Genomic DNA, 16,600 nt, shown 5'->3' on the forward strand with positions numbered 1-16,600 from the left:
ACAGTCACCATCTCCACTGAAGTCCTCCTGACTGTAGGACATAACTCCACTGCATCTCTACTAGTGTGCTTTTAAAACACCACTGGTTGTGGAGTTTTACCTTGCTGTATAAAACAAACACTTTTTTTATTTTTTTTTTATGTGAGTGTTTACCCTCTATTTGGATCTTTCATAGCTATTGACAGCTCCTTTGCTGCCTACAGTGCATGAAACACCATTGTCTTCACTAGGCTATAGGACTCTCTATAGTTCAATAAGTAGATCCATCATCTCTGCAAGTCTCTGCTGCGTCTGACACCAGACATGCTAAATGCTAGACTTCCTGATCCTCTACTCCTCTAGTAGACGTTCCTATTTATTATCTTCGCCTGGTCTCTGTTTCTCTTTTTGACGGCGTAATCCAACTGTGATTGAACCGTAATCCAACCATGCAGATGAACACCCCATAATCTCCCTGGAACCTAACTAGTGAAATAGGATGAAGACAGGGAGATTTGAGGGAGGAGCAAGAAGTTGTTCAGTATATGACCAGAGCTGCTGGAGAGAGAAGGGGAGACAGAGAGAGACAGAGAGACGGGAGACAGAGAGAGAAGGAGGACAGAGAGAGAAGGGAGACAGAGAGAGAGAGAGAGACGGGAGACCGAGAGAGACGGGAGGACCGAGAGAGACGGGAGACCGAGAGAGACGGGAGACCGAGAGAGACGGGAGACCGAGAGAGACGGGAGACCGAGAGAGACGGGAGACAGAGTGAGACGGGAGACAGAGAGAGACGGGAGACAGAGATAGACCGGAGACAGAGAGAGACGGGAGACAGAGAGAGACGGGAGACAGAGAGAGACGGGAGACCGAGATAGACGGGAGACCGAGAGAGACGGAGACCGAGAGAGACGGGAGACCGAGAGAGACGGTGAGACCGAGAGAGACGGGAGACCGAGAGAGACGGGAGACAGAGAGAGACGGGAGGACAGAGAGAGACGGGAGACAGAGTGAGACGGGAGGACAGAGAGAGACGGGAGACAGAGAGAGACCGGAGACAGAGAGAGACGGAGACAGAGAAGAGCAGAGAGAGAAGGGAGACAGAGAGAGAAGGGAGACAGACGGGAGACAGAGTGAGACAGAATTAGAAAGGCAGAGCAACAGGAAGTAGTAAGGCAGAGCAACAGGAAGTAGAAAGGCAGAGCAACAGGAAGTAGAAAGGCAGAGCAACAGGAAGTAGAAAGGCAGTGCAACAGGAAGTAGAAAGGCAGAGCAACAGGAAGTAGAAAGGCAGAGCAACAGGACATAGAAATGCAGAGCAATATGACAGTAGGGTGAAGGAGAGAAGTCGTCTAACCCTTCACAGAATCCTCACGTAGCACACATTGGTATCCAGAGGTTAGAGACAGCCATAGCACACATGGTATCCAGAGGTTAGAGACAGACCATAGCACACATGGTATCCAGAGGTTAGAGACAGACCATAGCACACATGGTATCCAGAAGTTAAAGAGACAGACCATAGCACACATGGTATCCAGAGGTTAAAGAGACAGACCATAGCACACATGGTATCCAGAAGTTAAAGAGACAGACCATAGGCACACATGGTATCCAGGAGGTTAAAGAGACAGACCATAGCACACATGGTATCCAGAGGTTAAAGAGACAGACCATAGCACACATGGTATCCAGGAGGTTAAAGAGACAGACCATAGCACACATGGTATCCAGAAGTTAAGAGACAGACCATAGCACACATGTATCCAGAAGTTAAAGAGACAGACCATAGCACACATGGTATCCAGAAGTTAAGAGAGAGACCATAGCACACATGGTATCCAGAAGTTAAAGAGACAGACCATAGCACACATGGTATCCAGAAGTTAAAGAGACAGACCATAGCACACATGGTATCCAGAAGTTAAAGAGACAGACCATAGCACACATGTATCTAGAGGTTAAAGAGACAGACCATCTGACAGAATTATTGCCAGCTAGTTCATACTTCCTTGTTCACGGCTTTTTACTCTTGATAAACTCTTTGCTCTTTAGTCAATCCTTTACAGTATACCTCTATCTTTTGGTCATGCACGTATGTGACTGGTTTCAGGAAACTAGGCATATGTCGCGCGTCACTACTTCACAGGAGAGCCATTTTAACATAAACGTTTTTATTTTTTATCAAAATGCGTTTTTTTTGGCAGAAATGCCTTCTGGAACATGTGAACTTTCAGGTGCCTTAATAACAAACTTGTATGCCATCTGTCAGAGTGACCATCGGGTTCTTGGTCACCTCCTTGACCAAGGCCCTTCTCCCCCGATTGCTCAGTTTGGCCGGGCGGCCAGCTCTAGGAAGAGTCTTGGTGGTTCCAAACTTCTTCATTTAAGGAATGATGGAGGCCACTGTGTTCTTGTGGACCTTCAATGCTGCAGACATTTTTTGGTACCCTTCCCCAGATCTGTGCCTCGACACAATCCCGTCTCGGAGCTCTACGGACAATTCCTTCGACCTCATGGCTTGGTTTTTGCTCTGACATGCACTGTCAACTGTGGGACCTTATATAGACAGGTGTGTGCCTTCCAAATCATGTCCAATCATTTGAATTTACCACAGGTGGACTCCAATCAAGTTGTAGAAACATCTCAATGATGATTCAATGGAAACAGGATGCACCTGTCCTCAATTTCATGTCTCATAACAAAGGGTCTGAATCCTTATGTAAATAGGTTTTCTATTTTAGTTTTCTGTATACATTTGCAACATTTCTAAAAACCTGTTTTCGCTTTGTCATTACGGGGTATTGTGTGTAGATTGATGAGGATTTTTATTTATTTAATCCATTTTAGAATAAGGCTGTAACGTAACAAAATGCAGAAACAGTCAAGGGGTCTGAATACTTTCCGAAGGCATTGTACAGTTGACCAGGGCAGCTCTAGCAGGGCAGAAATTTGACGAACTGACTTGTTGGAAAGGTGGCATCCTGTGACGGTGCCACGTTGAAAGTCACTGAGCTCTTCAGTAAGGCCATTCTATTGCCAGTGTTTGTCTATGGAGATTGCATGGTTGTGTGCTCGATGTCATACACCTGTCAGCAACGGGTGTGGCTGGAATAGCCGAATCTACTAATTTGAAGGGATGTCCAAATACTCTTGGACATGTAGTGTAGCCACATCCTCAAATGAATGCTAAGTGGTTGACATTTGAGTTAAAAGCTAGTCAATCCAATGGACTCAGGATTCACATACTAGGCAGACATAAATAATATATACACAAGGGGTAATTGTAGTCAATTGACTCATTGAAGGAATCCCTGAGTGGGATAGCATCAGTGAAACAGCAAACGATTGTTAATGTTTTGTGTGGAGGTTTCATACCTTTTACGCAGGACGATGTGGAACTCCGAGCTCCGTAAGCTGGTGACCGATACGTATGGTAGCTCAAACTCCTGTAGCTTCCTCACAACTAGAGAGAGAGCGAGAGAGAGAGAGGGGAAGAGGAGAAGAGAGGGAGAAAGAGAGGGAGGATAGAGTGAGAGAGGAAAGAGTGAGAGAGAGAGAGAGAGAGAGAGAGAGAGAGAGAGAGAGAGAGAGAGAGAGAGAAAGAGAGGGAGGATAGAGTGAGAGAGAGAGACGGGGAGAGAGAGAGACACGGGGGAGAGAGAGAAGAGAGAGAGAGAGAGAGAAGGAGACAGGGGGAGAGAGAGAGAGGAGAGAGAGAGAGAGAGAGAGAGAGAGAGAGAGAGAGAGAGAGAGAGAGAGAGAGAGAGAGAGAGAGAGAGAGAGAGAGAGAGAGAAAGAGTAAAAAGGAGTGCTGAGCAGAACAGAACAGCCTGATCCCATGGACTGAGATGAGGACAGTCCATCTGGACAGAACCCAGCAGGGTCCAGTAACAGAGAGAGATGAGGACAGTCCATCTGAGACAGAACCCAGCAGGGTCCAGTAACAGAGAGAGATGAGGACAGTCCATCTGGACAGAACCCAGCAGGGTCCAGTAATCATGTGTGTGTGTACTAACTGCAGCTGTTTAGTTGAGGTCTACTCTCCAGAGAGGACAGGGAGATCACATTTTACATTTACATTTTAGTCATTTACAGTGAGGGAAAAAAGTATTTGATCCCCTGCTGATTTTGTAACGTTTGCCCACTGACAAAGACATGATCAGTCTATAATTTTAATGGTAGGTTATTTGAACAGTGAGACACAGAATAACAACAAAAAAATCCAGAAAAACGCATGTCAAAAATGTTATAAATTGATTTGCATTTAATGAGGAAATAAGTCTTTGACCCCTCTGCAAAACATGATCTAGTACTTGGTGCAAAACCCTTGTTGGCAATCACAGAGGTCAGACGTTTCTTGTAGTTGGCCACCAGGTTTGCACACATCTCAGGAGGGATTTTGTCCAACTCCTCTTTGCAGATCTTCTCCAAGTCATTAAGGTTTCGAGGCTGACGTTTGGCAACTCGAACCTTCAGCTCCCTCCACAGATTTTCTATGGGATTAAGGTCTGGAGACTGGCTAGGCCACTCCAGGACCTTAATGTGCTTCTTCTTGAGCCACTCCTTTGTTGCCTTGGGCCGTGTGTTTTGGGTCATTGTCATGCTGGAATACACATCCACGAACCATTTTCAATGCCCTGGCTGAGGGAAGGAGGTTCTCACCCAAGATTTGACGGTACATGGCCCCGTCCATCGTCCCTTTGATGCGGTGAAGTTGTCCTGTCCCCTTAGCAGAAAAACACCCCCAAAGCATAATGTTTCCCACCTCCATGTTTGACGGTGGGGATGGTGTTCTTGAGGTCATAGGCCAGCATTCCTCCTCCTACAAACACGGCGAGTTGAGTTGATGCCAAAGAGCTCCATTTTGGTCTCATCTGATCACAACACTTTCACCCAGTTCTCCTCTGAATCATTCAGATGTTCATTGGCAAACTTCAGACGGCCCTGTATATGTGCTTTCTTGAGCAGGGGGACCTTGCGGGGCGCTGCAGGATTTCAGTCCTTCACAGCGTAGTGTGTTACCAATTGTTTTCTTGGTGACTATGGTCCCAGCTGCCTTGAAATCATTGACAAGATCCTCCGTGTGTATGTTCTGGGCTGATTCCTCACCGTTCTCATGATCATGTGCAACTCTACGAGGTGAGATCTTGCATGGAGCCCCAAGGCCGAGGGAGATTTACAGTTATTTTGTGTTCCTTCCATTTGCGAATAATCGCACCAACTGTTGTCACCTTCTCACCAAGCTGCTTGGCGATGGTCTTGTAGCCCATTCCAGCCTTGTGTAGGTCTACAATCTTGTCCCTGACATCCTTGGAGAGCTCTTTGGTCTTGGCCATGGTGGAGAGTTTGGAATCTGATTGATTGATTGCTTCTGTGGACAGGTGTCTTTTATACAGGTAACAAACTGAGATTAGGAGCACTACCTTTAAGAGTGTGCTCCTAATATCAGCTCGTTACCTGTATAAAAGACACCTGGGAGCCAGAAATCTTTCTGATTGAGAGGGGGTCAAATACTTATTTCCCTCATTAAAATGCAAATAAATTTATAACATTTTTGACATGCGTTTTTCTGGATTTTTTTGTTGTTATTCTGTCTCTCACTGTTCAAATAAACCTACCATTAAAATTATAGACTGATCATTTCTTTGTCAGTGGGCAAAAGTACAAAATCAGCAGGGGATCAAATACTTTTTTCCCTCACTGTAGCAGACGCTCTTATCCAGAGCGACTTACAGTTAGTGAGTGCATACATTAGATATATATATATATATTTATTTTTTCATACTGGCCCCCGTGGGAAACGAACCCACAACCCTGGCGTTGCAAACGCCATGCTCTACCAACATCCCTGCCGGCCATTCCCTCCCCTACCCTGGACGACGCTGGGCCAATTGTGCGCCGTCCCCATGGGTCTCCCGGTCGCGGAGAGAGACAGTCAACAACAGAAGACACTAGAGAGACAGTCAACAACAGGAGACACTAGAGAGACAGTCAACAACAGAAGACACTAGAGAGACAGTCAACAACAGGAGACACTAGAGAGACAGTCAACAACAGGAGACACTAGAGACAGTCAACAACAGGAGACACTAGAGAGACAGTCAACAACAGGAGACACTAGAGAGACAGTCAACAACAGGAGACACTAGAGAGACAGTCAACAACAGGAGACACTAGAGAGACAGTCAACAACAGGAGACACTAGAGAGACAGACAACAACAGGGGACACTAGAGAGAGTCAACAACAGGAGACACTAGAGAGACAGTCAACAACAGGAGACACTAGAGAGACAGTTAACAACAGGAGACACTAGAGAGACAGACAACAACAGGAGACACTAGAGAGACAGTCAACAACAGGAGACACTAGAGAGACAGTCAACAACAGGAGACACTAGAGAGACAGTCAACAAAAGGAGACACTAGAGAGACAGTCAACAACAGGAGACATTAGAGAGACAGTCAACAACAGGAGACACTAGAGAGACAGTCAACAACAGGAGACACTAGAGAGACAGTCAACAACAGGAGACACTAGAGACAGTCAACAACAGGAGACACTAGAGAGACAGTCAACAACAGGAGACACTAGAGAGACAGTCAACAACAGGAGACATTAGAGAGACAGTCAACAACAGGAGACACTAGAGAGACAGTCAACAACAGGAGACACTAGAGAGACAGTCAACAACAGGAGACACTAGAGACAGTCAACAACAGGAGACACTAGAGAGACAGTCAACAACAGGAGACACTAGAGAGACAGTCAACAACAGGAGACACTAGAGAGACAGTCAACAACAGGAGACACTAGAGAGACAGTCAACAACAGGAGACACTAGAGAGACAGTCAACAACGGGAGACACTAGAGAGACAGTCAACAACGGGAGACACTAGAGACAGTCAACAACGGGAGACACTAGAGACAGTCAACAACAGGAGACACTAGAGAGACAGTCAACAACAGGAGACACTAGAGAGACAGTCAACAACAGGAGACACTAGAGAGACAGTCAACAACAGGAGACACTAGAGACAGTCAACAACAGGAGACACTAGAGAGACAGTCAACAACAGGAGACACTAGAGACAGTCAACAACAGGAGACACTAGAGAGACAGTCAACAACAGGAGACACTAGAGAGACAGTCAACAACAGGAGACACTAGAGACAGTCAACAACAGGAGACACTAGCGAGACAGTCAACAACAGGAGACACTAGAGAGACAGACAACAACAGGAGACACTAGAGAGACAGTCAACAACAGGAGACACTAGAGAGACAGTCAACAACAGGAGACACTAGCGAGACAGTCAACAACAGGAGACACTAGAGAGACAGTCAACAAAAGGAGACACTAGAGAGACAGTCAACAAAAGGATGTCAATACAAGGACATCAAGTGATGATTTTATAGGACCGATAGTTCAGGCTGATTGGCTAAGAAGCATTCAATGTCATGATATATTGGTTTGGCCTCGTATCTGTCAAAACAACTCCCTCTAACTGCCTGTCAAAACAACTCCCTCTAACTGCCTGTCAAAACAACTCCCTCTAACTGCCTGTCAAAACAACTCCCTCTAGCCAGCCATAACAATATCCATCTTATATGATGACCTCTCAGAGATTGTCAATGTATTTGATTCCCAACTGTCCTCTATATGGTTATGGGATGGTTAAGGGTTAGGGGTCAAAGGTTAAAAGTCAGTACTTACACGTTAAGCCCCCGTCCACTCCTTCACGAACCAGGAATAGACTGAAGTAACCAGCCAGGTCGTCTGGAAGGTCCAGCTTCGACGCAACAGCCTGCAAATCAGAAGACAGACAAAGATAATCTTTGGTAATCTTTTTCTGTGTTTGAATGAATCCACAACTCCTATTTCCTCTAACTCATATAAAACATATTGTCGTTTTAAAATAATGGTATCCACTGACAGTTATACAGCCTTGAACCTATTGAAATATCCCAGAGAGAGGTCTATGGTCACATACAGCTTACCTCGAGGACGTCCTCTGTCTGGTCGGAGGTCAGGATGTTGACCGTGACCTTCTGGCCGTTAGACAGGTAGATCTCCAGAGGTACCTCTTCTGTTGGAATCTGCTGGGTCTCCTATAGGGCAATGACAGGTTTACTGCTGGGTCTCCTATAGGTCAATGACAGGTTTACCGCTGGGTCTCCTATAGGGCAATGACAGGTTTACTGCTGGGTCTCCTATAGGACAATGACAGGTTTACTGCTGGGTCTCCTATAGGGCAATGACAGGTTTACTGCTGGGTCTCCTATAGGGCAATGACAGGTTTACTGCTGGGTCTCCTATAGGACAATGACAGGTTTACTGCTGGGTCTCCTATAGGGCAATGACAGGTTTACTGCTGGGTCTCCTATAGGACAATGACAGGTTTACTGCTGGGTCTCCTATAGGGCAATGACAGGTTTACTGCTGGGTCTCCTATAGGACAATGACAGGTTTACTGCTGGGTCTCCTATAGGGCAATGACAGGTCTATTATAATCAGGTTATAGAGGTTACATAGGAGCATAGGGATTATAAGAGAAAGGCATATCTACAGAGATCTTCTTCTGTTGGGATCTGCGGAGTCTCTTGCAACAGACAGAATGAGTTTATATGACAGACAGTGTCCGAACTAGATCCAAACGTTATATTCCGTTTCTTCTACCAGCTGTGCATCGTGGGCTGTGTACTGTAGATACTGTAGAGACATACAGAGCCTGCACAACTGCGTGGGGGAAACAGCACGACTGGATAATATGGATTTAACGTTGGGGGTAAAGGTCGGAATGACAAAATGTAATGTGTCCAACATCTAAAAGACCTACATCACTACACTGAGAGTGTGTCCGTTTCTAAAAGGATGTATTTGGGAGGTTTTGAATCTTTTGTTCATCTCTCTTGCGTGCCCCGATACCGCGTGCCCTGATACTGTTTCTCAAAAACAAGCCAAATTACATTTAAAAAAGTGTTTGGACCCTTCTATAACATGTCATTTACATCAAAAATAGAGATTTACTGCAGAAATAGGACAATTATCCTTTAAAGATATAGTTGAACAATTACAGTGCATTCAGAAAGTCTTCATACCCCTTCACTTATTCCACATTTTGATGTAGTACAGCCTGAATTCAAAATGGATTAGAAATACCCAACAATGACAAAGTGAAAACATGTTTTTAGAAATGTTAGCAAACTGTAGATGTTGCCTTGTGTTTTAGGTTATTGTCCAGCTGAAAGGTGAATTCGTCTCACAGTGTCTGGTGGAAAGCAGACTGAACCAGGTTTTCCTTTAGGATTTTGCCTGAGCTTAGCTCCATTCCATTTATTTTTTATCCTGAAAAAACTCCCCAGTCCTTAATGATTACAAGCATACCCATAACATGATGCAACAACCACTATACTTTTAAATTTTTTGCAGTATTACTTTAGTGCTTATTGCAAACAGGATGCATGTTTTGGAATATTTAGATTCTGTATATGCTTCCTTTTCACTCTGTCAATTAAGTTACTATTGTGGAGTAACTACAATGTTGTTGATCCATCCTCAGTTTTATCCTATCACAGCCATTAAACTCTGTAACTGTTTTAAAGTCACCATTGGCCTCATGGTGAGATCCCTAAGCAGTTTCCTTCCTCTCCGGCAACTGAGTTAGGAAGGATGCCTGTTCTGTATCTTTGTAGTGACTGGGTGTATTGATACACCATCCAAATTGTAATTAATAACTTCACCATGCCCAAAGAGATATTTAATGTCTTCTTCTTTTATTTTTACCCATCTACCAATAGGTGCCCTTCTTTGCGAGGCATTGGAAAACCTCTCTGGTCTTTGTGGTTGAATCTGTGTTTGAAATTCACTGCTCGACCGAGGGACCTCCTACCTCCTCCCCTCAGATAATTGTATGTGTGGGGAACAGAGATGAGGTAGTCATTTATAAATCATGTTAAACACTATTATTGCACACAGAGTGAGTCCATGCAACTTATTATGTGAGTTGTTAAACACATTTTTACCCCTGAACTTATTTAGGCTTGCCATAACAAAAGGTTGGAATACTTATTGATTCAAGACAGCTTTTCAAGGTAGGAGTATGAGGAGGGAAGGAGTGAGGGAGGAAGGGAGGAGGAGAGGAGGGAGTGGGGGGAGGAAGGAGGGGAAGAGAGGAGGAAAGGTGGGGGATAGAGAACAGACACAGGGTACTCAGCAGAAGGAGGGGGGGAGTGGAGGAAGGAGAGAGAGAGTATCCTCACAAGAGGAGGCGAAAACAAGGCAACAGTAAACATGTCTTGGTAGATTTACACCGTCCGGCCTAGCAACACAGCCAGGTGAGTGATGGCTCTACCAACCAATAGGAAAACTAGCATGCACTGACAGCGAGAGTATGGCTTTTGGAGAGTCAGGAAAGACTAAGAAGTGATTTGTGTCGATTAAGAATTGGCTAAAAACACCACGAAGCGATTATTTGAGAGGTACCTATACATTTCTAACGATATATACGTATGAACTCGCTCGCCCGAACGTAGACGTACGTAATGGGTGAGAAAGTAGAGAATATGAGTTTAAGGTTGTACCGTTGTTTGATTATGTGATAAGGTTTAATGGGTAATCGGACCATAACTAATGTGGTTATAGAAGTAATGTATAAACAGTGGAGAGCCAATAGAGGGTTCCATTGAACTATTATGTTGTGTTGGGCATTTGAATGGATTAAGGTGAAATCTGTATGTATGAGTGAATTCAACGGCTGGTATGGGTGGTGACCGGATACTACTGAGTATTTGGTTTGTTGATGTTGAATGGAAGATTTGTAGCGTGGTTTGGGTTAAATAGAAAGACTCACTTATTCAATAGGGAATGGGTGAAGGGAGAGAGAGTTTTTGTGTTGCTGAATGAGGTGAGAGCTAGTGCGGTTTTCATTTGGTGACGTCACTTGCTCCATGAACTGGAAGTATATACTTTGAAAGCATTGCGGAATGTGTGGGGTGACTGGCAATGTATGTAGAGGGTCCCGGGTTTGAACACAGGTGGGGACAGTGGGTAAAGCTTTCGCATTGGGGCTATAGACCTAGATTACTACGTGGATTGAGAAATGTGAAAGGTTGAATTAGATAGACCTTTCTAGAATACTTCTACTTAAGCTATGAAAATATGTTACAAGGTCCCCACGCCTTCCCCGTTGTGTAGGAAGGAGCAAGGGGAGGAGTGAGAGATAGTTCAAATAATAGGAATATCATTAAATGTATGCTTATCAACTGAAATGGCGATAGAGCTGTGAAAATTGAGGGAGAAAAAAAAAATATAGGAGACAGTCCAGCGAGTTAGATTGAGCTGTAAGATTTCAAGTAGAGGTCTAAATACTTGACTGGAAGGCAGTGCTTTGATGAATTCTAATTGTTATTACTTTATTCGATAGGTTGCTTAACACCAGTGGTGTATGCAAATAGTTGGTGAATTCTAGAACGATAATTTATTTTCGTTACGTGAACCAGGGGATGCAAGTAGCTTTAGCTATTATGCTGAGGGAATAGCACCAACCTATAGTGGGCTCTAGATTTGTTAAATAAACAAACTTATATTGTAAACTAAAGTAATGCAATAGGCTACAATTATAACATTATCAGAAAAAAGGCACAATTTAATGTGAAATAGTTATTACAATTATTATTGATAGTTATTACAGTTATTATCATTGATCCAGTAATGATAGAAGGATAGTAGAGGAAAGGCAAGGGATTAAATCTCATTTAGGGAAAGAGGAAGAGTATGATGATATATTAGGGAGAAAATACCATTAACTGAGGGATATAAAACGTTTAGCTGAAAAACACAACAGGAATAATTTACCTTACACCCTAATATAGACATTAGACCACACCAGAAGTAGAGATGGCAGGATCACCAGTAGCAATCATGAAGAGAAGGTTCCCAGAAAATAGTGAAGATATTGGTAATATCTCTAACAAATGAGAAAAAAGGACCAGAAAGATAGTAACTAAATGGCCAAAAGGAGGGAATATTTGATGTAACCGTGATTGTAACCGGCTAAAAAAATGAAATATGACATTTACAGGGGGGACAGGAACAATAGAAGGGGAGACAGATTTTCCTAGGGGGTTGATCAAATAATTGATAATGGATCATTTGAGATGAGATCACATGTAGCAGATTTAGGGTAATCAATTAAATAATCATTGTATACTCGAGGAATCTTGAGTGGTTTTATGGATTAGTTATGAGGAATTAGATTGATACAAACAATTATTGATGGGTTAGGACTGGGGATATCTGTATCATGTTTTGTGTGTACTTACCATCTTTAGATTACTGATGGTAATTGAAGGTTAACAAAATGTATAACCAGGAGAAAGAGATTAGCTTATCTCATTGGAATGTTGCCCAGGGCTAGGGGGAGCAGTAGTGAAGTTAGGCAGTATTTAGGCAGTGAGCTACCAAATCAAGTGGGGCCTGGCTATTTGTGGTTGTTGTTTTTCAAATTGGGTTTTTCAAATAAAAAAACAACACACCTAGTATGATGGTTATAAAGGGTTGTTATGTTAAAATTAGGCAGTATTTAAAAATAAGGGATGGCAATTGGATGATAAATTACCAATATTACCTAAGTGATTGTTTAGGTAGGTGGTAATATTGACAAATGAGCAAAACATGTGTCAAAAGGGGGATGGTAGGATTAAATAATAAATCTATAAGAAGGAGAGGACAAAATACTTTTTAAAAAAAATGTTTAGATACAGTCTAGAAAGAGAATGCAGTCAGAAATAGAAATTGAGAGCTGAACATGTGTGAAGATAGTTTATTAACCACACCCGTATGTCAGAGGTTTTGTGCCCCACAGGTGAACTAAAGGAGAAGGTGACCCACTCTATCTAACCAGGTGACTGGTGAGCATCCAGTCCCTAAAGAAGAAAAACTGGAAGCAGGCCTGTTGGGAAGGGCCCTATCAGGTTATATTGGTCACTGCCTTTGCCATTAGAATAGCAGAAAGAGCAACCTGGGTCCACGTTACCCACTGCAAAAAGGTAAGAACACATACAAGCGCCATTGAACACATGCAGAGTTAGAGAGAAGAACTGAACCAATAGGGTCTGGGGATCACCTCTGTTAACGAAGATCTCCTACCCCGACCTATCATCACTGTAGTGTGTTCTCAGGGTGTGAGTATGGGGTAGTACCAAGCAGAAAGACTGAGGACAGGAGAGGGTTGGCGGTTTTGGGGAATATGGATAACTTGAGTTGCATCATAGTCTCGGTAATGGTCTTGATATGTCAAGATCCACCACCAATTACGCTATGCCCTTACCATTGTTAAGAAGTAAAAGAGAAGAGAAGAGAAGCGACCCGACATACTGACCGTCAAGGACGAGTGGCCTACAAAATGGGAGTCAGAGAAGGGCAGACTGTCAGATTCAAAATAAAGGTTAGGGACGTAGCCAACGGGTGGGGTACATGTCAATAAGCAACTTGGGATTATAAAATCCCATTATATTCGTGTTCGGCCCCCACGGCAGATTGTTCTTAGACTCAAGTGTTTAAATACAGAGACCGAGGGGGACTGAACATCCAGATGGGGGGTAAAGAGAAATAAAGACATCACCAATTATCAATTGGAGATAGTAGTAATGTGACGGACTTAAGTTCGGAAGCACAGGAGAGAATTCTAAACCTTACAGCCCCTGTAACCGATGTGTGGTGGGCGTGTGCCAGTAAAGGCAGTGTAAGGCAGAGAATTCCAAAAGGGTGGCTAGATACGTGCGCCCTGGTTCAGCTAGTTAGAATTAGTCACCAGGAACCAAGGATTGAACAGATGTAGGAGGAGTTTTGACAAGAAGGAGAATAGCCCTATTTAGATGGATGCGATTGGGCTACCAAGGGGGATATCGGATGGATACCGAGCTATGAAACAATTAGGGGAAGGGTTTACTACCACGTTCTTTTGGTGGGTGACAATAAACAAAATTGTGAATTGGATTAATTATATCTATTACGACCAACAACGATTTATTGGCTGGACTAGGGATGCAACAGAAGGGATCTTTTGAACAATTATCCGCCATCTCACTCTTATGACTTCGTAAAAAGAGGTTGGCTCTAGATCAGGCAGAAAGGGGTGGTGTCTGTAGAATGGTATGCCATTGTTGTACGTTTATCCCTAACAATACCAGTCCTGACGGGAGTATCTCTAAAGCCCTAATTGGTTTAGATAAACTATCAGCTGAAATGAAGAGCATGGCTGGAATGGAGGGAAAACGGACTGTTCTCCTGGTTTGGTAAGTTGGTGGTTACTGGATTTCTGACCCTAGTAGTTGTGTTTCTAATATTAATGTGCTGTGCTGCCTGTGTAATTCCTTGTCTGAGAAAGTCTGTTACAGATGTCGTGCATACGGCTGGTATGATGCCCCTCCTAGGGGCTCAAGAAGGGGATGCAGACACTGAGATGGGGTTGACAAAGGATGACCCTTGGTTTGCTATTGGTGAGGTGGTGGAGTGACACCCTAGAGGGTGTCTAAAGGGGACCAACGTTTACTTCCCTGTTTATGTTTTATGCTTTATTAATCAAGTTAACCATTGTGAATGTTTGTCTTTCCTTATGTGAAGGTTTGAAGTTCCTGGGTGACTGGTAGCCAACCTAGTACCAGTTGGGTGTAGATGGAAGGACTGAGGGTTTTTATTTTTTATTATCATTATTGCCTATTAATAAAAGTGTGATTCTTTTTGTTTGTATTGTATTTTAATGAGTGACACCCTAGTGGGTGTCAAAGGGGGGAATCCTAAATTTCCCTTCTTATTTTGGGTTCACACCCAGTGGGTGTGAAAAGGGGGATTGTGGGAAATTATTCTCTTATATTTTAGATGTGCTGTTAGCTTAATAAGAAAGCATTAATGATTAAACATAATAGGTTTGTACTGTACTGATATAAATTGGTCAACATAACAAGCTGTGATTAATGTGGGGATCTATTAGGGGGTAGGCGGAGATAAGACTTGTGTCTCACATACACACACACACTGCCTCTTTGTTAGAACGCTCAAGGACATGTGTTCTGCTACAAAGATGTCTGGGGTTGCTGACTCGAGACAAGTTGTGGAGAAAACAACTGACACCTGGCAACAATGAAGCGCCAAGGGTCTGGGACCAGCCTGTGCGCCAACGATAGGCTGAGTAAGTCTAAACCACGCTCAGTCTCTACTCTGATAGGCCAGCAGGGAGCGGGAACTATCTCTGTCAGAGTATTTAAAGAAGAACTTATAACAATGGACCAGTTCTCTGTCTGCCCTGCGTGGTATTTCAGTGGACCCGTATATACGAACATCATATTTACCATTGAAGTGTTTTGCATTAATTGAAATACTAGTCTATTATAGAAGACGTGTATTGACCTCTTTTTGTTCCAATACCAGATTTGAATTGACGCAACTTAACAACAGCCAGGGTGGAAGACATGCTAGCTAGCTACAGAACAATTACACAGCCAGGGTGGAAGACATGCTAGCTAGCTACAGAACAATTACACAGTCAGGGTGGAAGACATACTAGCTAGCTACAGTACCAACCTGCTGGGCTTTCCTTAGAAAGCTGTTGAACATCTCACTGGCTCCGAGCATTGGGTCCTGACGCACTGTGGTGGAAAGAGAGAAGATTAGAGAGATGTTAGAGAGAGGGCCACGTCAGCACTTAAAGTAATCATTCTACCCACCCCCCCATAAAAAAATAAAATAATAATAATAATAATAATAATAATAATAATAATAATAATAATAGGGTGGTTGTCCCACTGGCTATCATAAGTTGAATGCACCAATTTGTAAGTCGCTCTGGATAAGAGCGTCTGCTAAATGACCTAAATGTAAATTTGTTAATCATCAATCTGTAGTAGCAAGAAATAGCTACATGGACCTCATCAATCTGTAGTAGTAGGATATAGCTACATGGACCTCATCAATCTGTAGTAGCAGGATATAGCTATATGAACGTCATCAATCTGTAGTAGTAGGATATAGCTACATGGAGCTGAGAAGGTCTTCTGACGTGGCTTCAACTATCTGTAAATCAGTAGGAGCCAATTCAACCTGACATCTCCAGATGTGACTAACCAGGCAATCTCTACAGGGGTTTATTTACCTAACCAGGCAATCTCTACAGTGGTTTATTTACCTAACCAGGCAATCTCTACAGCGGTTTATTTACCTAACCAGGCAATCTCTACAGCGGTTTATTTACCTAACCAGGCAATCTCTACAGCGGTTTATTTACCTAACCAGGCAATCTCTACAGCGGTTTATTTACCTAACCAGGCAATCTCTACAGTGGTTTATTTACCTAACCAGGCAATCTCTACAGCGGTTTATTTACCTAACCAGGCAATCTCTACAGGGGTTTATTTACCTAACCAGGCAATCTCTACAGCGGTTTATTTACCTAACCAGGCAATCTCTACAGTGGTTTATTTACCTAACCAGGCAATCTCTACAGCGGTTTATTTACCTAACCAGGCAATCTCTACAGTGGTTTATTTACCTAACCAGGCAATCTCTACAGCGGTTTATTTACCTAACCAGGCAATCTCTACAGCGGTTTATTTACCTAACCA

General features: G+C 43.3%; 1 protein-coding gene across 1 annotated transcript in view; it reads right to left on the reverse strand.

Annotated features, from left to right (window-relative positions):
• The window catches only part of LOC311114489 (sorting nexin-17-like), a 69,292-nt gene that overhangs the window by 25,284 nt on the left and 27,408 nt on the right, over positions 1-16,600 (reverse strand). Inside the window, exons 4-7 of the mRNA XM_084189731.1 lie at positions 15,564-15,628; positions 7,982-8,092; positions 7,698-7,788; positions 3,355-3,442 (exon numbers count right to left, since the gene is read on the reverse strand). Of these exons, the coding sequence (XP_084045857.1) occupies positions 3,355-3,442; positions 7,698-7,788; positions 7,982-8,092; positions 15,564-15,628 (355 nt within the window). The remainder of the gene's footprint in view (positions 1-3,354; positions 3,443-7,697; positions 7,789-7,981; positions 8,093-15,563; positions 15,629-16,600) is intronic.

Source organism: Coregonus lavaretus (genome assembly GCF_964263955.1).
Source record: "Coregonus lavaretus genome assembly, contig: HAP1_SCAFFOLD_416, whole genome shotgun sequence".
NCBI lineage: Eukaryota > Metazoa > Chordata > Actinopteri > Salmoniformes > Salmonidae > Coregonus > Coregonus lavaretus.